Source organism: Pholcus phalangioides, unplaced genomic scaffold (assembly GCF_987345545.1).
Source record: "Pholcus phalangioides strain wild (caught in Gottingen) unplaced genomic scaffold, Ppha-v1.0 ptg000010l_1, whole genome shotgun sequence".
NCBI classification, from domain to species: domain Eukaryota; kingdom Metazoa; phylum Arthropoda; class Arachnida; order Araneae; family Pholcidae; genus Pholcus; species Pholcus phalangioides.
Window position 1 is genome coordinate 29,828,486 of NW_028301603.1, and position 24,064 is coordinate 29,852,549.

Consider the following 24,064-nt stretch of genomic DNA (forward strand, 5'->3'; position numbering starts at 1 on the left):
CACAAAAGACGGTGGATGTTAATAGATTTGAACGACCCATCTCGGAAGACGTTGCTACCCAAGTTTGGGTCGCCACCCGTAGGTTAAGAACCCCTGAGCTGTAAATTCCAAATATTTTGCGTTGCTCTCTATAGTATCTACAGAAAGAGAATTTTAGGCGCCAATACAGATTTTTTTTTGTCGCCATGGCGACCTGGTACCTGGGATTTGTCGAGCCCTGATGTATGGTAAAAAAAAAAAAATGTTCCGTCAAGAAGCGGTTCCGTCAATTTTTTTTTTTTTTTAGTGTGATAGGAACCAGTAAGTCGCCAAATTATGAGAGTGAGGGTTTATCCACTGAAAAGAATCGTGTCCGGAGGATTCTATTGTCCACATAAATGCGCCATAATCAGAGTCTGTCAGGAACTGTATAAAATATCACTTTTGAACAGGCACAATAACATCTCGGGGGGGATAAATGACAAAACTGTGAATTCTGGTGGGAGAAGAGTATAGTGATGATAATTTCTCTGCGTGTAAGTTAAGTGCTGGGCCGTGGTAACCAGCACCGTCGGTCGGAATGTCTTCAACGTTCTTGAAACCGGAATTATCGACAGAACATTTCCATATATATATATATATATAATTTTTTCTTCTTTTTTGACACCAAAGGATAATTTGAGGTATAAAAGAGAGGAAATGCTATATAGCCAATCACACTTTTTTTTTTCGCTCCTTTTTTTTCCTTTTTTGCCTCGGTATTAATTGACTACTGATATTGGCGTTGAGTTATACCTCCGTGGCCAGCAGGTTCTCTGGACAGGGCTGTGGATAGTGGTCGTCGATGACGTAGACGCTATTCCGCGAACATGACTTGCTTTCCACCGCAGAATGCAGAGACGACTCGCTGCAAGAAAAAAAAAGAAGAGGAGGACCATGGTAAGTATTGGTTGGATCCAATGAATATACGACATTAGCAAGTGACATTTGGGAACAGTTTTTTTTGCTTTTTTTAAAGACTAGATTACGGATCTCAGCGTTATCTCTGTCTGATATCTCTTTGAATATAAAGTTGGCGGCGGCCCAAAGCTCGTCCATTTAATGATAAAACGTCATCTTGGGTTAATAGCGTTTGAAGGAAAAATAAAAATAAACGCCGACAAGTGAGGAAAGGGTTAATTATCTCCAAAGATGCCATCTGATGACACGGACGAAAGACGGCTTCTTTCTCATTCCGAAGAACGCTGCACGCGATGGTGATACGGTGGCAAATGTCTCATCAGACAATTGCGAGGGGTGTCTGTCTGTCTGTGCGTTAACAGCGGAACGGGACAATTTTGACGGCTTTTAGTTCGGCTGCTTCCGGATGGTATTACCCTGTGCACACGAAACTAATTCGATTTCAGAACAGAAATCTCGCCCATAATAATTATCTACGTGTGTTTAAGACATATATATATTATTATGATAATTGAGTTCGAAATGTGACTCGAGCTCACCTTTTACTCGCAGGTAAGGGCTGTAGTGAATCCCTCCTGTCAAAAGTCCTTTGTACACAATCGTGCTCAAAGTCTGTGTCGAGCACTTTGCTGGTCCGGCTACCACAAGTGCAGTCCGTGTTTAAAAGTTTCGTGGACTTAGTCCTCTGAAGGGGGTCCTCGCCCCTCTGGTACGCACTCGAGTCTTGTCCCTCGTTCGTCACTTTGAGGGATTTTGGGCCCGGGCGGCCCAGAGTGTTCACTATCTGTTTGTCGACGCACTTATTGTTCATGTAGGTGCTGTTTTGTTCGTTTTGGCGGCACACTTCCGCGTCGAGCTGTTTCTGCTCCCTCCTGTGGCGACTTCTTCGGCGCAGGAACAGGGTGGCGGCCAGCGCCAGCAGCAGGAGAAGGGGAATGATCACTGACAGGGTGGCTATCACGGCCACCTGCCCGGACTGAGATTCGTCACTCTTGGTGGAATCGCCGTCGTCGATCATCTCGGGCGACACTTGGTGCGCGATTTCCAGCACTGCGGTCGGGCGATCGGTGGGACGCTTGGTCTTGGGCACGACCGGAGGAGCCCTGTGCGTGACGAGGACTCGATCCCGGTCGACCTTGGACACGGCGTTCTCCTTTTGAGATCCACCAGCAGACGAAGAACCCTTGGTCTTTTCGCAAAGGGAGCCTTCGTATCCGGGCTGGCAGTGGCACAGGAACTCGTCCACGAGGTCCTCGCAGGTGGCACCGTTCAAACACGGGCTGGAGGCGCATTCGTCGATGTTGGACGAGCAGTCTTTGCCGGTGAATCCCGGAGTGCAGTCACACGTGTAGTCGTTGACCAGGTCGTGGCAGGTTCCACCATTGGAACAAGGCTTGAGCAAGCAGTCGTCGACGTTAGCCTGGCACAAGGCACCCACGAATCCTGGTACGCATGCGCATCGGAAGGAGTTCACGTCGTCGATGCAAGATCCGCCGTTCAGACACGGATTCAACACGCAGTCGTCTATATCAGTCTCGCAATTATCCCCGGTGTATCCAGTCGGGCACGTGCAGTGATAGGAATCTCCATCTTTGATGCAAGTGCCACCTATCAAACAAAAAACAAATAATTAAATACAAGTCTCAGGTAATAAAATGTTGACCAATTAAAACAAACCACTCAAGCACAGCAACGACAAGACCAACAGGACCCCCTAACTTACCATTATTGCAAGGGCTCGGCTTACAGACGTCCTTCTGAATCTGGCAGTTCTCACCATCGAATTCCGGCGTGCACAGGCACAGGTAACCACTCGCTCCATCCACGCAAGTTCCGCCGTGCAGGCACGGCTGGGCACTGCAGGTACTGGCAGCAGTCTCGCAGTGGACGCCGTAGAATCCCAACGGGCATTCACAAGTATAATTCTTACCAGAAGTCTGCGAAAGAAAGGAAAAAATTATTATTATAATTATCATCATAAAACTAATTAATGTGTATCCGATATCATCACACATTAGTACCGAACCATTCCGACAGATGGCGCAAGGAAAAACATTTAAAAATATTATATGTATATCCATCTCCGCCTTCAGGTGGTCATATTCACGAGAAAACGTGTTATTATCGAGAAAAAATACACATAAAAGCGTGTGAGAGAGTTGGCGAGGCCATTGGTTTTTCTTTTAAGAAATGGCGGTGAGAACTAGTTATTTAATCTGTAAGATCGTTGATCACGTATAACCTATATAAGGAATAATTACGGAGTATAATAAACACTTTTAAGATAGATTCAAGAGAAAAATAGGAGGAGGAATATAAAAGAAAACAAGAAGTTCTCTCTCTCGGCCTTCACTGAAACGTCGACACGTCTGATGTTGGTACTATATCAAATGGTCACTTCTATTGAGTCACTTCAAGAAATAAAAACCCTCTTTACATGCATTACTGCTGGTAAATGCTCTTGAAAGCTTAGAAAATACCTAATCAATATTCTGATCTCTTTTTTTTTATGGACTTCGAAGGTCGATCATGAATTGAAAAGCATAAATTATCAGCGATGTGTCGACTGGATGTGTATGTGAATGCGTATACGCAGCTAGCATGCAATTATAAGCGAGTTGGAAAAAATTCGTGTAATATTATATTATTACTGTACATTATAATCATAGAAATAATAGTAACACTCTAACATTGTTATCGTGCACAGATTTGAACAGATTCAAATTTCTTCCCGATTCGGCTAACATTGATCATCCACATTCGGACAGATCCAACTTCTCCCCCGATGAGGTCAATTTTGATCATCCACGGACAGATCCAATTTCATCCCGATTTGGCAACATTTATCATCCATATTGGGACAGATCAAATTTTTTCTCGATTTGGCTAACACTGATCATCCTTATTTGGACAGATCCAACTTGGTCAACGTGGTCAATTTCGATCATCCACGGACAGATCAAATTTCTTCTCGATTTGGCTAACATTGATCATCCACATTCGGACGGATCTAATTTCTTCCCGATGTGGCTAACGTTGGCGATCCACATTCGGACAGGTCACCTTTCTCCCCGATTCGGTCACCATTGGGAGAGAACCAAATTACTTAGTTGATTAAATACCACCGAAATACTGTCCACGACAACTCATTAAAAGTAACAACATAATTTTCTCATTATCAAATTACTATAAATCTGATAATTACCTTGCAAACGCCATCATTGAGACAAGGCAGATGAACGCAGTTGTCGATCTCCTCCTCACAGTTCGTGCCGCTGTAACCTTCGGCACAAGCGCACGTGTACGATCCCTGGCCGGTGTTCGTACACGTACCTCCATGTTTACATGGTTTGTGGTTCGTACAGTAATTCAGATCTACAGGAAATATCAAGAAAAACAAATCAATAAACTACGTTCTATAAACACCTATATGAAGCAGAAAAAAAAAAAATCACAATTTTTCAATAGAAATTTCTAGGATTTCATCACGTGGGGAGGGTGGAGAGATAAGTTTTCTGTTGCTTTGTTCCCACTTAAATCACGTGTGAGTGTTTATATATATATATAGTCTATTTATATATATTTTTATTTACATGCGTATGTGCAATAGAAGGGATGGGAACGAAAGTTCACATGAAAAACGGCGAATGTCAAAACAGAAGTCATGCGTGAAATGCTTTACTACCCGTTACGCCACTGAATGCTCTCTCCCCTTTTTATATCCATTTATGAAGGAAAGAATAACCAAGGACGCATCTGTCTGGATGAATATACCCCAGACTATAACACAGTTGCGACTCTCGTGTAACAATAAATTTCTGAGAAGAGAGGGAGAGAAAGCGAGGGGGTGGTGGTGACGATGGATATAATCACTGATACTTTGTACGAGTTTTATAATACACATCAACGTCCTTGAAGAACTCATTTCATTTAATCATTCCCTTTTTTTCCCCCCACACCCTTATTTCCACCTACTCCCACGATCTCTCCCTAATTAGTATAGTCCTCTCTCAATGAAGAAAACACACACCACACACTTCCCATCGCAGTCCTCCGGGTGCTCAATTGAATGGCCCATGACACGGTAGTAGTTATACTTCAACCGGAAGTTACCGTCATGCAATAGTCACGCATGCGCCCGTGGTGATGAATGGCACGCGAGAGTGTGTGTGTGTAGTGCTGGTTGCTTACGAGTAGAATTCAAGTTTATTTCTGAATGAAATTAATCGTACCTTGATTACAGAACAGTCCTCCCCAACCTTCATCGCAGTTGCACTGCCAGGGCTGACTGCAGGTACCCTTCAAACATCCGGGGTATCGGATACATTGGTTGCAAGCTGCGCCCTGCCAACCTAAACGGCACCTAAGAAAAGGAATAGAAAAAGAAAAACCATTAATGAATGTTACATCTAAATATAACATACAAAATATGTTATTGAAGTAACAATTTTGTTGTAGCAACAAACATGAATGCCCCCCTCCCCCCATAAAACATTCAATCTAAACAGAACAACTATAATTTGTATATACTTTCGAGAGTTAACCATAGGCCTCAAATTAGGCAGCACATTGCGTCCCTGAACGATATTTTTCTAACAAGCACGGCCTTCCAAACTATTAGAGGAGGTTAATGCTTACCCCATGTTTAAAAAAACTTTTCAGTGCTACCGTGCTTAAGCATTATGCTCCCCCTACCTACCTCGTTTGGTTTTTTTTCACTCTTCTTATTAGTATACACACCCAAGGCCTCTCTGGTACATACATACTTACACCTCCCCCCCCCCCCCAAACAGAAGAATCTGTTGAGTCTGTGTCAAGAGCCTAGGAGGCCATGGGTCTCTGGTAAAATAAAAAAAGAGCAGATATTCCAAGACCAGACTGTTTCGGAAAGGATGAGTGAGAACTTGAAAGTAGTGATAATGGCTTCTTTTTTTTTCAAGTCTCTTGAAAACCAGGCGCTTTTCCTCCCTAAATCGCTGAGGGGCCTACAACTGTTTATGCAATGACTCTTACTATCTATATACACCTAGGCTAAGAGTCCAGTCCCCTTCCCCCTCCTCTCTCTAAGCAGGTTCTGGTGCTGCTGGTTAAGATATAGTAGATAATAAAGGAGAAAGATGTTCTTGAGAGATTTTCCCCATTATGGGAACCTAACCAGAAAACGTAATCGATTACGGCACTCAACGTCCAGGATTCCAGTCACCATCCAAAGAATGTTCATAACCAGAGATCATCTAAGCCTATGTTCCATACATAGACGACATATTCGGATAGATCCAAATTTCTTCCTGAATCTACCAAAGTTGAACATCCACATTAGGATAGATCCAAATTTCTTACCAAAGTTCTTTGGGACAGATCCGAATTTCTTTATGATTCTACCAAAGTTGAATTTCCACATCCGGATAGACCCAAGTTTCTTCCCGATTCTGCCAATAAGATCCAAATTTCTTCCCATTTTTACCAAAGTTTAAAATCCTCATTCCGACAGATCCAAATTTCTCTCCAACTCAACTAAATATCCACATTCAGACCGATTCGAATTTCTTCCTGATTCAATCAAAATTAAATACCCACATTAGAACAGATCCAATTTTTTTTGGATATTTGATCGGTCCCTGTTGCCATCGCGATTAACAAAGGTATAATTACATGGCATCCGAGGGGAGGGGGGGGGGGAAAGAACATAGTTAAGAGTAGCCGTAATCTTGTTATTTGTTAACTACCATAGGAATGCAACCAATCAAGACACGTTAAAATCTGATAACTAATACAACTACTAGAATCGAAAGAATGGACTCTAGTGTCGGCAAGACTTTCTCAGACTATAGTTAACTCGTGCTGGAGGGGTAGTAATGTAATATGGTGTATATATATATATAAGGGGTGGTAAATGTTATATATTCATTCTGTGTAATATACATGTAGGGTAAGAGAGAAGCACTTACTTGCACTCGTTGGGCTGGTCGCAGTAGCCGTGTTGTTCATGGCAGCCCGGGGCACACACAGCTGAAAGTGAAAAGAAAACTGGTTTAGTTAACTTTTAAAGAAAGGAAAATAATAATAATAAATAAAAGAGCGAGTGAACGAAGAGAGAGAGAGAGAGAACATGAAAAATCGCTGGGAAGCAACTCGCTTAATTGCACAACCTCGGGGCCCTAAAAAATAAAGAAGCTCAAATAAAGGACGCTCAAGCTGCTTTGTGTATTAAGGAGAAAAAAAAAACAGGTATTCGTAGGGACGTTGACGAAGATATCGTTGACTTTAGGGCACATTCTTGTGCGTTTAAGGACGATAATTGTATAGGCACCCAGTTTGAAATTTTCCAAAGCCGAAATCTCAGATGAGAGGCCTATGTTTCTTGTAGACCTGCTTTATTGTTTTATTGTCAGTGCTGTTCAGATTAAGTTTTTTTCTTTGGGGGTAGCCAGACGAAATCGACCTTTGAAAGATAGCACAATCTTTACATGTTAAGACGCTACTAAGCCCCCCCCCCAAACACCTCCCTCCTTCCGATTTTCATTGTAGTACCAGAGCGGAAGAGAAATAAGAAGAAAAAAAGTAAGGCCCTATAGTGGGTACGACTACTACTACTAAACTGCAGCAGATGCGGGGCCTTTCCCCCGACTAGGAACCTTCTCATTCACGTCATGTGCGTATAAATAGGCATTCGTACGCATCTATGAATATTATGAGTACGTATATATATATATTGAGCCCCCGGTTTCCTCTCTCTCTCTTTTTGGGAACCCTCCTTGAGAAAACTCCAAAAGCCAGCTGTTTTCTTTTTACAACCAGAACAGCTGTCTCGTGGAACCTGGGGAGGGGGAAGGGTAGGTTTAAAGGAACCTCACCCTTCTCCCCTGTGTATATAGTCCAGGAACACACACTTCTTAAAGGGTCCCCGTGGATCCCATCTTAGATCTTTTTTTTTCCTCAAAGGGGGCCAAAGAAGTGGTTTTTCTTTCCATTTTCCACCGTACAGGACGTCCATTCTGCGATCGAAAAAATACTGCGGATATCCGTTTTTTGAGAGAACGATGGGAAATGAACTTTTCCTCTACGATCTTAAAAATTTAAGGTGACACCGAAGTGATTATCTTTACCTGTAGTGCAATATTCCCCGGTCCATCCCCTCAGGCAGACTTTATCCCCGGACGGACTGCACGTGTAGTGTCCGAACTTGTCGTTCCGGGGCCTGCACAACTTTCCGCAGTTCTCGCCGTAGTAGTTGTCCATGCACCGGACCCGGAAGCTGTAGGTTATAGCGGTGTGGTTGGTCCTGTGGCTGTCCTGCGTCCAGTCCTGGCTGACGTCCAGCCAGCGTTGGATCGCGAGACGGGTGATCAACTTACGTCCGGATCCTAAAAAAAAAAAAGGAAAGAAAAATAATTAAATATAGTCAATTAAATAACCATGATAGACATGGAATCCGTTTAAAGACATTTCAGACAATTACTTAATTAAATAGCCGCGAATCACCGTCATTAGGCAAGACACTTAAGAGAGAGAGAGAGAAATTTAATTAAGCGAATCACCGACCACGGTTTCCGAGAACGCTTAACAAAAAAGGGAAGAGGATGGATAAGATACACTTTCACACGGGTATTAAGCCGTAAAAAAATAGCAAAAAAAAAAAAAAAATCGTTTCTTGGCGACGAAATTTCGCCGGTTTCCACCTCCTTGAAAGAAAAAAAAAAGGTAGTCTTTTCTCATCATCATCCTCCTCCTCCTTCTCTGTCGACTGGCCTACTTCTGAGAAGAACATCTGTCACTTCTAGGCATAGGCAGGGCTCAGGTAGGCTTTACTAATTGAGTGCAGTAAGCAAAGGAAAAAAAAAAAAAGCAAAAGAGAAAGCAAAAGGAAAGCCAGTCACTGTGACGCTATAAAATGGAAAAAAAGACAACAGAAAAAGAAGCGGCGGTAGTCAACTGTAAGGTAAAGGCATTTTTGCCTTAATTCGCCGTAATTCAGTGAGTGCGTGCATGGGCATGATATAAAAAAAAAAAAGACGTGTAAAGAGAGAGAGAGGGACTATATACAGTCATTCAAGGACAATGGGCTGAGGTCATGAACTTTTTTTTTTTGTGCCATTCTGAATTTTCCACCATAAAAACGATGCGCTGTATACGAACGATTGTAACTTCGTAGTAACGGCGGAATAACCCGAGAATACTATTCTTTGTGACAAACCTATGGGAATCACTTGAACGCCAAGAGTTGTATGCCTCCGGTGTAGACGTCCAGAGATATCTGTCTATCGAATGTAGACGTCGGGAGCGTGTATAAAGGGCTCCCACATTTGTAGGAGGGGGGGGGGAAGGGACGCACGTGAATTGGAGAGGATTGTGCAGGGAACCACTATCCGCATAGTTTCACAAAAGTTTTGTTTCATCGCCTACTTCTTTAAAAAAAATTGTTCTCATCGCCCCCAACTCATAGGATCCTATACTAAACCCAAAGCTTCTACCGTACCCTTGGACTATTGCGATATTGCCCACTTTGGGAAACACTGCTCTATCGGATAAGCTTTGGAGTTAGAAAGAAATTAATTAAAACAGCGTGAAAGGCAATTTTATTTGAATATATTTTCCAATTTATCTAATATCGCTATTCTTCTCCTCTCCCTGAGTACGGTCTAGTACAGTGGTTCACAAACTTTGGAAGCCCGCGGTCCGGAAAATATATTTTAGTTAGTCCCATCTATTAATAATAGAAGCCCAATAATTTCATCTACCAAGCTTATAATATGTTAAGTTATACCCAGGTGTGTTGAGTGTAGACGTTCAGTGATATTCACATGTTAAAAGCATAGCCGTCTAATGACGTTCATCTATTAAACGCGGACGTCTATGATGTTCATCTATTAAGCGTGGACGTCTCTAATGTTCATCTACTAAGTGTAAAAAAGAAAAGTCATATAAGATTCATCTGTCAAGCGTAGATGGCCAATGATGCTCATCTATGTTGTTCTATGATGCTCATGCATTAAGACTGTGAACATTATGGACAACCATAATGTTCATCTGCTAAGTATAGAAGTCACACAAGATTCGTCTATTAAGCGTAGATGGCCAATGATGTTCATCTATTAAGCAGTCTAGTAAAATAAATATCCATCTATTAAGCTTAGACGTCCAATGATGCTCATCTAATGAACGTAGACGTTCAATGATATTCATCTACTAAGCGTGGACGTCCGGAAATGCCCATCAAGCAAGCATACTTCTCTGAATTCCAGTTTAAAAAAGTAGGTTATAAAATAATTTCAGCGCCTAAGATACGTTGTAACGTCCCCCCCCCCCAAAAAAGTTTCCTATCGGGGGGGGGGGGGCCTGAAACTTGACACAATAAGGGACAGAATGCAATCTCCATCACCGGATGACACACACACAACGAAACTTTTGATTCATGAAAGAGAATACAGGTCAATGATTTTCTAGAAATTTCTAAAATCGATGGCTCAAAGATCAAAAGTACTGATTATTGTGGGTAAGTGGTTAGTTAGTTAGGTATTGCTCCCACTTCCCTCACACACAGTAAAGATAAGAAAAAAATCCAAATGTCTGTGCCAGTCGGCCATCAAAGAAAAGAGAGAGAGGATGAAGACTCATTTTATATAACTTACACGCATTCACATACAGACACATACACGTCTTCATGCTCACTGACTTGTGGTTCCTAACAACGGGGCAATTACTATTAAAGACTGTCGGGGGGGGGGGGACCCACAAGAAAGATTTCTCCTATGTCTCCGCCAACAGAGGGTAGCGGTTAGTAGTTGTTGGCAATGGACTGGACGGACGTGTGTGCGGCGAAGACTCTCTCTTTTTTACCTTTTCTTATTCAACGTTTGGAGGGGGGGGGGGGGGGAGAAGTGGCCATGGAGGACGTGACATGCTACACAAGAATGAAAAAAAAAATTACAACTTTTTTATATTCTATTTCAATCGGGTTCATAAGAAGACCGAAGAGAGCGAGAGAGAGAGGAATCGCTCGTTCGCTAGTCGGGGTTTTCGGTCCCTTGGACCATGACAAGATCTCACGCGATCGGACGTGATCTGAAGTCGCCAGCAGGGGCCACAGATCTGACTGTCTGTCTGGCTGAAGTATACATATAAAAAAATAGCTTAAAGATAGATAGAGAAGCCCTCCCCCCCCCTTTTTTTTATTCTCTCTCTCTCTCTCCAATAAGTTGCACACGGTCGGTCAGCACCGATGCAACATGGCGTTTAATAATACGGAGTGGATGAGGGATGGACCCTTACACTATTAACCCCTCGAAATCTGATGTTGTTTTGAGCTAATGACCTCTAAAATGAGGAACCCGGTTCGAATATTAAAAGCGGATGACGGGCCGATGATTTACGTGTAAATCCTCTCTCTCTCCTATAAAGCCTGATATATATATATATTTTCATTCAAGTAGGTGATTTGTAGGGGGGGGGGGGGCGCAAGCTTCCGTTACAGATAGGTCATTTTCCCACATTATCATGATTTCCATTCTATAAGCCGTTTCTATTCACCTTAATTACCAGATATCGGAGAATTTAAGAATTTCCATAGTGGTCAAGGGGCGAGTACAAAAGCATTTCAGAGGAACACGGCTACTCTGTCAAGAGGGGACAAAACTTCTCCAAAGACCCATGCTGCTACTCCTCTTTCATTTGTAGGTTTCCTCTCTCACCCCCTTTATCAGAGAGAGAGAGAGAGAGAGAGAGCAGATGGTCAGGGAGGATTTTTTTCCAAAGGGGGGTCAGTCTTTCCTTCAGAAATGACCACTTTCCCACGGTTCTTTCTTGGAGGAAGTCCCTACAAAAAACTAGTTACTCTCAAACAAGGTGGACAGACAGAAGAAAGGGAGGGAGAAATAGCAAGAAATAATGGTTGCGGACAGGTTGAAGACGGATGACCAACCAGTATTGTTGGCAGAATGAGGTACAAAATGAAAAAAAAAGGTGTAATTAATGGTGGAGATTAGGGCCGGACTCAATGACCCGGGAAGGTATGTTCATGTTATAGGACCTGCCAAGAAGTTCTTACTTGCAATCACACTTCCATATTCTAATTCTATGCTATTTAATCCCGTAGGCTTCTCTCTCTCTGTCTCTATGATCCGGCGTTTTCAGAGCGGCTCTCTTCGTGAGGAAGAAGAAAACATGTTGCTGAGTGTCCAGGGCCCAACTTTGATACTTTGAAGGGGGGGGGGGGGAAAGGCTGGAAAAATGCTCTACTTGCCCATGAGAAAATCGGGCCCTGTGCGTGCGTATGCGCAGAAGTTAATGATTTAAATTAATTTTTTTTTCAACTTTCTTTCAGTAATCCGCCATAACACTGGTCTGATATGTGTCAGATTCCTGCATACATAATCAATTCATGACCCGCGGGTCGCATTTGGTCCTCGACCTCAAAACTTAATTTTATAAACTTAGGTTCGCTAAGCGGAGCATTTACAGGTAACTCAAGTGACCCGAGGTGCAGTTCCACAATCACTCAAGAATCTCGCGGCACATTCACAGATCACTCAAGAAACTAGTGGCGTTATTCCAAATCACCAGAGCTGAACAAATCTAGGCGCCAAAAATTTTTCATCCGAAGGAAAAGCGTCTAAAATAATATTCCTTTTGACTTTTTTAGAGGGCAGGTACAGCGACCATCTTTCATGTTGGCAGATACGCCGCTATAAATTCCAAACATTTTGTGCCGCTCTCAGCCTGCAATTCAGTAACCGCACAAACAAAATTTTAGGCGTCGGTACCAATTTTTTAGTCGCCATGGCGAGAGCTGGCTCCTGGGATTTGTCCAGTTTAAGTGGCTCGCGATGCGTTTTCAAATAGATGAGGGGGTGGCCCTGCACTCTTTTAAAGGTTGAACGCCCCCGTATACTGTATATTCAAATCTGAAATACAACCACGGAAAATTCGACCAATAAACGGAGAGATCCAGCTGTTAATCAAATTACAATAAAAAGAGAAGCATATTAAGAAAATCCAGGAAGACACTCCACCTAATTAGTTAATAGCCACCAGCACAAACGAAGATGCCATCTTCCTCAGCAAGAAAAACGACAAAGCTGGAAGGAAGTGATTAGCTCGTGCGAGAAGAATATTCCTCTCTATATATTGCCCTCACCTCTAGGGGAAGTTCTGTGTCCATTATTGTCCATGCATAGGAGATAAAAAAAAAAAAAGTATCCCTCCACACACGGGACAAAAGAAAACCTTCCGGAGGGGGGACACGAGGACGTGCACATCTGCACAAAACGGTGTCCATTTCTTCGGTCAAAAAAAAAAGAAGTCATTTAGGGGGGGGGGGGTCCGATGTGAAGTTTATTGTGCTTAGGCTTTCGGGAGGTCATTAAAAGACTTTTTATCTCATCACTTCTTCCTTTTCTTCAGCCCCGATTACCTTTTCATCTTGGGTTCTCAAAAAGAGGGGTTTTTTTTCGTGTGCCCGGAGGAAGATGGAGAGTCGGAGGTAATTCCTTTTAATGGTGTTCGAGACACACTATCATAATAAAAGAGCCCACATCAACTTCCTCAGTAGCTCTTCTTCTTTTCTTGCCTTTGAATGTGTGTGTGTTGTCCCTCCTGTTATATTACTTCCCAACGGCACTTCCCTCCAAAAAGAACGAGAGAAAAAAACTTAATTAGTGAAGGATGTTTCCTTTTTTTTCCCTTCTTTTTCTAAAAAAAAAAACTCGTATCTTTTTCACCTAAAGACGCAAAATCCCAAGGAACCTGTGATAAGGTAACTTTTTTCAGGTGTTTTTCCCGCAGCTAAAATGAAGCAACAGGTCATCGCGTTGCTGAGAATCGATGGGCGAACGAGATCAGAGAGTCTCGTTTTATCCCGTTTTTCGATAATCTTTGAGAGGTAATAATTTTCGGTAGGGCAAGGGGTGTTCAACCTTTCGGGAGATTGTGCGGGGGGGAGGGGGGCACTTGAGCGATCTGTAAGTGTGTCGCGGATTACACCTTCAGTTCACACAGGTGGCATCTTGCGATACATTTGCAAACTACTTAAGTGGCTTGCAGCACATTTTCAGACAACGGCAAGCTTCGAGTTCACTTGAGTGGATCGCGGAATACTTACAAATCACTTAAAATGTCCCGCGGATCATTTTCACATCTCTCAAGTGGCTTGCGGCACACTTTCAGATCTCCTGAGTGACGCGAGGTCCATTTCCAGATCGCTCAAGCACCCCACGGCACACTTCTACATCTTCCGAGTGATTCGCTGCACATTTCCAAACAATGCAAGTGCCACCATGGCATATTTCCAAACTAATGAAGTTTGCTAGCACTCTCCAAAAGGTTTAGCACCCTTGACTCAAGTGATCTGGAAAATGTGCCGCGGATAATTTAAGTGATGAGGAACTGATCCGCGGGCCACTTAAGTGCTCTGGAACTGCGATGTACCGCGGGCCCATCAAGTTTTGTGGAAGTGTACCATGGGTCATAAATGCGATATGTAAAGGTGCCACTTAGTTCATTTTCACAAAAATTAGGTAAGGGGTCGCGGGCCCCATCAGGTGACTCCGACGGCCCTCGGGTCATGGGTTGTTATGGAAAAAAAAAAATTGTTCATAGAAATATTCAGAAATTGAAGTATTTCGCGAAAGTAAATCAATTCACAGCCATTGTCATGAGCCATTGCCCTTCCTTATCAAAACAGGAACCATATGCGATATTCCCACAGAGGAGGACACTGATAATATTTCAGATCCACGGACCGCTCATGGGCGCGATTTTCTTCCCTTTACAAAAAAAAAATGATTGCACTTAATTTATATTTAGCTCATCATCGCAAGCAACAACAACAACAAAAAATGTTTAATCATCGCTCGGGGAAGACCTCGCAGTCATTCTAGTCTCTCTCTTCTTTTTACAGTTATCGGGCGCCCATATCAAGAAGAAGAAGACGCATTTTTCCTAGAGACCCCCGGGGGGCTTATTTCCCACACACACAAGACAAGCGCTACTGCTCTTGAAAGATATATACACACACACACAAAAAACAAGAGGGGGCAAGGGGATGACCGGGTCCCCACCCTCTTGAAGGAGGAGAATAACCCTAAACAGAAAGGAAAAAAAAAAGATAGTACTACTACGAAGTAGTACAACCGTGGGAGAGGTGTGTTGTGTAGTGAGGTGGGGGGGGGGGGGAGAAGGGCAGCTGGCTGGTTGCCCATTGTCAGGATGGGACCCAACAGGGCTACTGTCTGCCGTACCTTATCCACACCTCCTCCGCCGCTGCTGCTGTTCCACGCGGAGAAAGCAGACCGATAGTTGGGGGGGGGGGGGGAAAAAATTCTTCACAAGATGTTTGTAGGGGGGCCCATCAATAAATTACATTAACTTCCAGTGGGGGGGCTTCTAGGTTTACGTCAAGGGTGTTCAACCTTCAAGAGAGTGCGGGCCCGCTTCACATTGGTTTTAAAACGCGTTGCGGGATACTTAATCGAGTCATCTTGGATGGTCGATTAAATGCTCCGGAACTGTGCAGCGTTGAGCTGTAAGTAAGCCGCGGGTCAGTTAAGTGGCCTGGAAGTGTGTCGAGGATCACTCAAGTGACACGCAAATGTGTTGCGGGTAACTTGAGTCATCAGTAAATGAGCTCCGGGTCACAAAAGTGACATATGAGACAACTGACCAGTCGGAAACGGGAAATTGGTCACTTTAGCGATCTGGGAATGTGCCGCGGTGCTTCTTAATGATCTGGAACCGTGCCACGGATCGCTCAAGTGCCCTGAGACTATGCCACCAGTCACTCAAGTGATCGGCAAATATGCCGTGGGTCACCTAAGCGATCTGGGGATATGGCACGGGTCCCTCAAGTGGTGTGGAACTCCACCACGGGTCACTTAAGTGATCTAGAAATTTGCCGATTTGATTCACTTTTACAAAATTATGCATGACGATTTTCAGTTTGATGACTTTTTATTAAGTCGCGGGCCACATCAGGTAACTCCAAGGGCCACATTTGACCCGCGGGCCATGAGTCAAGCATGCATGCTTCACACGGTTAAATATTTCTAAGGACTTTCGGAATTTATTCAGTGAAATTCTATAGCGTTATTGAAGGCGAAAATTCCTTATACGAATGGAAGGAATAGGGCCCCCTCTAGTGGAAGAGACCATCTTCGTGAACAAGTGACTGATGTGAATGAGGAAAGGGCCCCCTTTCGGCACACAACTCGGGTTTTTTTCCCCTTCTTCTAGGGACCCCCTCCGGCTGTTTCTTATTTGAATCGAGCCTCCCTTCTTCTTTCTTCTTCTTCCTGAGGAGACTTGTTTCCCACGCTTTGGCCTCCCTTTGCTCGCCTTTCTTCTTTCTCTTTCCATCTTATCTATTTTTCTTCCAGTTAAAAACTTTTTTTTATTTCTATTTTAGCTTGTCTGTCTGTTGTCCGAGGTACATACGGAGTTACCTTGACGCATGCGCTGATAATAATAATAGTGGAAATATAAGAACGTATTTAAAAAGAAAAATTATAAAACTCGTCAAGGAAACGGCCCGATTCACTCGAAAGCCGATAGATGGCGAAACAGTAGCCATGCCCAGCCCAATTCTCTTGCTCGTTTTCTCAAAAATTGAATAATCACATTACTGGATCAGGTTGGAACTCGCGACATGTGTGTTGCGAACGGAATTATTATTTGATATAAATAAAACTCACCAGGGGGCGACGACGGATCACTCTCGTGCCAGGCTTCCACTATCAGCGAAAACGTTCCCTGAAAATATATATGGGGAAAATTGAGATAAATACGGGACCTGCAAATTATTTTTTCTATGTACAGTGCGGTTGATTCTGAAAGCATGGTACAAACATTGAAAGGTTGATCAGTTGCCCTGAAACAAACCTTCTGTTGACGCATGGAGCTTTTTTCAGGCCTGTTAGTGGTGATACTGAATTAGGAAGCTATTAAGCGTGATCCTTAAAGTTTCTTGTTTATGTTTGATTCCCAATGAGTATCTTTTACCGATAGAATGCACTGGCATGCTTAAAATATCTCCTCTGATGGAATATTTATCCAGTAATGCTCATCTAATAAGCATAGACGTCCAACAATGTTCATCTATCAAGTATAGACGCTCAACAATGTTCATCTATCAAGTATAGACGCTCAACAATGTTCATCTATTAAGCATAGAAGTCACATTTTATTTATCTATTAAGCGTAGTTGTCCAGAAATGTGCATCAATCGAGTATGTTTCAAGTTTCTTTCACAGGTAGAGGGCACTGCTTAGCATGCTTAAAATATCTCACTGATTGAATGTTCATCCTAGGAGCCTGGGATAGTCATTTGCTGAGGAGTTTTTTTCGCACGTGACGAATTCCGAGAAGGCAGACATGCCCGTTTTTGAACATGCCAAGCCAAACATTTGACCTCTACCGGTGAATTTTTTTTTGATAAAAAGACATTTTTTCAAATGAGAAAAATTAATTAATTCTGCAATAGTGCCTAAGCAGTCTCCTGAACACTCTACTTAGGCAACATGAATTGGTACACAAAAGAATGTTTTACGTGCTCTATTCCCTCCCGCACCTTTGAAATTTGCACCATCAGTTCAGAATCACCCTGTATGAAAATTACAGTAGATAACTGCCGTCTTGATTTCATTTCCAATAAAACGGCTACCGATGGTGGAAAGAATCCTTCATCATCGGATTTTCAATTACGAAAACGTGAGGGGATATTACTACTACGAGCATTATTAGTATTGGCTTCCATCCCAGTTGACTTCGAGCCAAAGATTAGGGTTCACGGATCATTTAATGAAAAATTCCGAGCATCCTTTTCTGAACACCATTAAATCCTCATCTGAAACATATAAATGATATTGCAAGAACTTCTTCTAAAAATTGTACTCACCAGCCAAGAGAAATCGAAGGAGAAGACTATGGGATTCGTGAATCCTGATTCCGGGTCGTTCACTTGACCCAAGTGAACGGAGTTGTTGCCCAGAACCGGGGTCAGCACCTCTCCGTACGTACAGGGAGGGTTCGGATCGATCGTCGCCTGGTAGTGCTTCAAGCAGACCCGGAACCTGGTCCGGCAGACCCCGGAACAGATCCCGGATGGGGATCGGATCCCGGAACAGCACGAACCGTCCGCATCACGACCGTAGTCGTTGGCGAAGTTCTCGAGCCGCAGTTCGAACATCCCGGAACATTGCACCTAATTTAAAAGATATAAATAAATTCAATAATTCAGTCAATGGGGCTATTATAATTAAATGTTAAGGAACAATTATATATTGTACTTGAATAGCCCCCCCCCCTCTTTGAGACACAAAAAATGAACATTAACTTAGATAATCATCGCGGACACTCGAGAAAATATCCAACCAAAACAACGGACCCCTTTCACGGACGGTATCCGCAATAATTGCCGCCTCAAGGGGATCGTGTTAATGATAATTTACCCTCGACGTTACCTTAATGTCAATGAAAGAGATCGTTTACATCCATGTGATCACCATGGACTTATTTATTCTACTCTTTTTTTTTTTTGGGCGCTGACAATCTCTGCTCCAGACACGCATAATGACAACTGTCTTACATGTTTTTTTTTGCAGAACATCATTATCATCCATAAGTGCATTTGCATCGCCACTGTTTAACATCAACTAGTGAGCCAATGAATGCTGGGAATGAGGTTGAATTCAATTTTGACTACTTATCATTATGTCGTACAACCCTCATTGAAGACAGCTTACGTTAGTTATTCAATGTATTATCCACTGTCGGTCGGCGTACAATTAACCATCCCTACCAGGGCATGTTTCTCACATGGGCAAACGGGCCCCGAAATTGACTGTTTTTTTTTGGAATTTTTGGCACAGCACACATGCCCCCCTCTTCCCTGCCTCAGAGAAAACTACACATAATGGGCCTAAAAATTCATATTTGCCCATGGACCGAACAGGCCCCGATCCTTACCATAATAAATTAATCGCATGTCTCTCACGATTCTATTAATAGCCTTCCACAGTTTTTTGTTGTCAACGGCACAAAAATACCTCGAGCGTCTTTGAATTGTTCTCGGAATCCGGAAATTACCGTGTCTGGGTAAAGTACTCTGGGAATGACTCATAAAGACACTTCTATTATCCCGGGTACCGTATATATACAGCGGCACGGCAAAGTACCGAATTACGGACTAAAAAAGCGTCGGCAGCTGTAGATGTTATTATGCGTCCACAAAAGAGAAGAAAAGAAAGGCGCTGTAATCCTCTCTCAGACAGAAACCGAAGAAAATGTTGCTCGACACCGGAAGAAAAGGATTTTTTTTTTCCCATGTTCAAAAAACACGAACATGTTCATTCACGATGAGGCCGGACATGACGATAATAATAATAACGTGAGTACAGTATTAAGGAATCAAAATCATCATCATCACAGTGCTTCGTTTTTAACGATCAGAGGAGAAAAAGATGAATGAATTCTTTTATAAGGCAGATCAGAATTCGATATACGCAACCGGCGTATTTGGTGGTGCTCATTAACTAGTTCTCATGAGAGTGCTATAAATGTTCACGCCTGATTCCGTGCTCACGAATAATTTGCCCGTCTTCCGAATTTTCATTTAAGATCTGGCGTTACTGCTGATTTGAATATAAGAATATTTCGGAGTTGTTATATATATGATGGGGGGTGCTCATCTTCTAATGACCGAAAACATGGAAGGTGCTCCCGACTCAAAACAATAAAAGTTTCCCTGTGGTATATAGAAAATTCTCACGGAAGCATTTTCAATACATTCACATTGGAAATGAATAACCGTTTCAGTATTAAAAGAAACAATATCGTGTTTGATTTTCTCACGGAGCTCTCTAACAGTTAAATTTCTCAGTAATTTCTCGAGAAACATTTGTTGCAGCGATACTCTTACACCTGAGAAATAATTGTTGCAGCGATACTCTTACACCTTAGAAATAATTGTTGCGAAGATAATATAATTTATTTCTTTTCTCATAAAGTATTTTTTCAAGTGTTATCTTTAATTTTAGTCTCTAAAGTTATTGTTAATTTTAGTTTCGCAAGTTATACCTCGAACTTTGTTATTCAAGTCTCGAACATTATCGTAGTAAAGATACTTTTAGGCTAAACATTATTGTTGCAAAGATACTTTTAGTTTCAAAAATTACTGTTGTGAAGATACTTTTAGTTTCAAAAATTACTGTTGTGAAGATATTTTTGGTCTTAAAAATCATTGTTGTGAAACTTTTGATCTAAAAAATTATGATTGTAATGATCAGGGCCACAATTAGAAGCTTGGTCAGCCGGGGTTAGCACGCATTTTGCGACCCCTTGTAATGTTGGAGAGGTTGGAGTGTGAAATTTACGCCCCTTCTGGTCCGGCGCTCGGGGAACCAGCACCTCCCGCTCTTCCCACTACTTGCGGCTCTGGTAAGGATACTTTCAGTCTCGAAAATTTAATTATTATAAAGATACTTAGATACTTTTCTGTGTTCAGAAGTATAAATTATTGTTAAAATACTTTTTTTCTTAAAATCCATTGTTTGAGCAAAAGTTTGTGTTTTGCGTTCTGACGGAAATAACAATGATTATCAAATGAATGAAAGTACCGATACTAGTAACAAGTCAAGATACACGTATTGCAAAGAAACTTTTCTGTTCAAAAGTATGATAATTGCAAAAATACTTTTTGTCCGCAGAAATAAAATTATCATATCGTAAAGATACTTTTTTTTTTGAAAAAATTGGTTTTTTAAAAAAATATTTTTAAAATGTTTAAGAGTAGGCCTATACAGTGGATCCCGCTTCTGACGTTCCCACTTGGAACGTTTTCCCGCTTAGTACGACTCATTTTTCATGGTACCACTCTTAATAACACTCATCAAAATTTCCCGTTTAAAGCGTTTTCCTTCTTTCAAGACGGTTTATTGAAAAACTTTATAAGTAGGATTTACTGCGATTATTCTAAACATACATCGAAAATACAAATGTTGTAGAAATAATCTTCATCTACCAAATATTATTACTGTAAAGGTACTTTCCGTCTAGAAAACTATTAATAGAACAAAACGCTTTTCGCGTTCCGTCATAACAATGGTTATCAAATTACTGATAATACTGAAAATAAGTCACGATCCTTATATATAAAAAAAACACCATTATCAAGATTAGGATTAACCGCAAGAAATCCAACGTCAAATATCCGCATCACACCCCAAAAAAAAACCCCATCTATCAGTGAAATTTTGATCCTTCCCGTCCACAGAGCAAATAAAAGATAAAAAAAAAACGAGAAATTTCAAGTTTAACAAACAACAATGGCAACACACCTACGGAAAATAATAATGTAAAATCGTAAAAGAAAAGGAACGAGATGCGAACGGCCGGAACTACATAAAACAAGAAGAGCCAACCAGTGGCGAAAACAAAGACAACATAAATGAAATAATAATAAAATAAAAATGCGAAAAAAGAGAAGAAAACTTATTCGTCAAGTAGAAAATAAAAAAATAATATAGAAGAAGGGCGACTAGACTAGTGCGATGTTAATTCAAGCGTTGCCACTTCTAGTTCTAGGGGTTTTATTCACACGACCTGGAATCGGTTGGCGCTGACCTCCTCCTTTACGAACCTTGAACTGCCTTTTTCCTTACCAACAAGAGAAGAACCTCTCTCTCTCTCTCTCTCTCAGCGTGTTATGTGTGATGTTGTCTTCTATAACAACAACTTCTTCGTCTTCAACAACTGTTGAGGAAGAATAAATATGTACGCACTGATCAATCACTCTCGCGCGAGATCAATCTATTCTCGCAACTCTACACGCCAGACATAACATTTCACGGAAGCTACTTTACTATATAGCAGCAGCAGCTATCCTCGATACGCATTTTTTTCCCACACTCTGCGTATCGAAATCCTTTGACCATGTCGATGCATATATAAAAAAGAGAAAAGATATTTCTTTTTAATTTAAAAATGGAAGAAAATGGCAATCGGTTGAGATGGATATGCAGATGTATATCTCTTGGGAACTCTCGTGTTTTCTCACGTGACAACTCAATAAATTGAGGGGAGGGGGGGGAAAAAACGTAATTTCCGCGAATTTCGAAAATTTTTCACATCCGGGGAACCTATGCTAGGAACTTTTCTGAGAAAATTTGAATTTTCTCACATAATAATTTTTTAGTAAACTTTATCCTGAAAGTTTTTCTTTTTGATCAGATCGATAACCGGCAATAACACTCTCCAATGCGGAAGGTCGGAGAGTGTCGAATAAAAATTTACCTTTGAAATCACGATACAGCGAAAATCCTGTATAGAGGGTATGGAGAAACCTTTCATTATAAGGATTTATCGTTATAGATTATATTAACACTATGAAAAGTGCATTGAGATCAGAGATTGATATCGTCATTAGGACTTTTCGCTGTATAAAAAATACTTTCCCTCCCTAAAAATGCACACTGCATACGCTAGTAGATGTGTCTAAAATGTCATGAATATTTCAATTTGAAGTTATTTGAACATTTCCGTATCAAGTGATCATTTATTTTACAGCTGATATAAATTTATAAATTATAGAAAAAGCGCAATTGTTTCAAAGATACTTTGTTCGGTAAAAAGTAACTGTTGCAAAGATTTTTTTCGCAAAAAAAAAAGTTACTGTTGCAAAGATGTTCTCTACATCTGAAACATTCAAGTGAAACTTTTTTTGTTCATGGAATGATTAACGGAGCTCTTGAACGAAGATTTTTCGAAAGTTCGTCAACGTACCCGAAATTCATGGGAAATACTATTTTCCGTTTATTGTTACAAGAGTTATACGAATCGTTAATCATATTAGCACTATGAAAAGTGCATTGAAACCAGAGATTAATATTGTCGTAAGAGAATTTTCATTGTGTAAAAATATTTTCCTTTCATAGAAATATACTAACCACACGTAGATGTATAAAATGTCTTAGTAATGAAAATCTCTAAATCAATGGCGAAATTCCGATACGAAGTAATTTGAACATGGACATTTGATGAATGTGCAGATTATAAAAAAAAATACTGTTGCAAAGATGTTTTTTCCCGCAGAAAGTCATTGTTGCAAAGATGTTTTTTACATCTGAAACTTCATCTCGATATAATGATTAACGGAACTCTTGAACGAAGATTTTCCGAAAGTTCTTAAACGTACCCGAAGATTATGGAAAATGTTATTTAGAATTGTAAGATTCTTCTTATTGTCAACTGTAAGATTCAAACATTCTTATGTCCTAAACCTAATCCATTAACATATATTTATCTATGTACGTTTAAAAGATGAAAATATCCAACATTTTTATGTTTATATCTTTCCTGATATATTTTGCTCACATTTTTCTTTCATATCTAACAATTTAGCACGGTTTTTCTACGAAAAATGTAACTCTACATAAGACAACGAGAAATTTAACCCCAGGTCAGATTACGAGAAATTTGACACTAGATTATCTAAAATAAAGTATAGAACGCATATATGAGAGAGAGGTCTTGTAGAAACTAAAATGTTAAAAAATTTATATAGTTTAAAAATTCAGAAATTGTTCTTACCTTGGTCGTTTCGTACAGAAGAATAATTAGTAAAATCCGAGCACACAGGAGCGATGAGGTTATGAACCCCATCTCCGTAGTCTAACAAGAGATCCCGAATTAATAGAGAAGAACAACTAAAATCCAATGCTATGACGAAACAGTACTCGTAACAAGACAAAGGACAAGTAGACTCGAAACAAAGACGTATCGGAGGTAAACAATGAGAAATTAAAAAAAAAATCCAATTTCACCGGCGAAGTGACATTGTTGTACTCCAAAACTGTTTGGAATCACTCGATATCATCAAATTATCCGTAATGTTTGTGAGCACAAGTTTGCACTGACAACTACACAGTAAATCCAAGTAGCATAGGAGGAAGCAGCGTAACACAGTAGCACCACTGGAGGCATGCGGCGGGCGTTTTGCCGTGTGTGTCGGTAGTACTACAGCGATTGGCGAAGAGAGCGGACGCGATGATGATGACTAGCATCACACCAACAACGACGGCAGCCGCAACATCTCTGTGATCGACACACACACTCACTACGTTCAACAACAACAGACTGA

General features: G+C 41.3%; 1 protein-coding gene across 1 annotated transcript; it reads right to left on the bottom strand.

The window, feature by feature from the left end:
• Positions 1-285: 285 nt before the first annotated feature.
• Positions 286-24,064, bottom strand: LOC149081262 (uncharacterized). The gene is made up of 10 exons (XM_089238100.1): positions 23,515-24,064; positions 17,825-18,130; positions 16,623-16,680; positions 8,046-8,303; positions 6,888-6,948; positions 5,172-5,302; positions 4,145-4,314; positions 2,663-2,876; positions 1,479-2,547; positions 286-886 (listed from the first exon to the last, which is right to left on the bottom strand). The coding sequence occupies exons 1-10, from the start codon at positions 23,584-23,586 to the stop codon at positions 769-771; spliced, it is 2,457 nt and encodes an 818-aa protein (XP_089094226.1). The 5' UTR covers positions 23,587-24,064; the 3' UTR covers positions 286-768.

Coding starts and splice junctions, on each gene's coding strand:
- LOC149081262 (XM_089238100.1), bottom strand. CDS start 23,586: ATGGGGTTCATAACCTCATCGCTCCTGTGTGCTCGGATTTTACTAATT. Junction 8,304..16,622: donor TGATCCGTCGTCGCCCCCTG/GTGAGTTTTATT, acceptor TTTTTTTTTTAG/GATCCGGACGTAAGTTGATC. Junction 4,315..5,171: donor AGGACTGTTCTGTAATCAAG/GTACGATTAATT, acceptor TATTTCCTGTAG/ATCTGAATTACTGTACGAAC.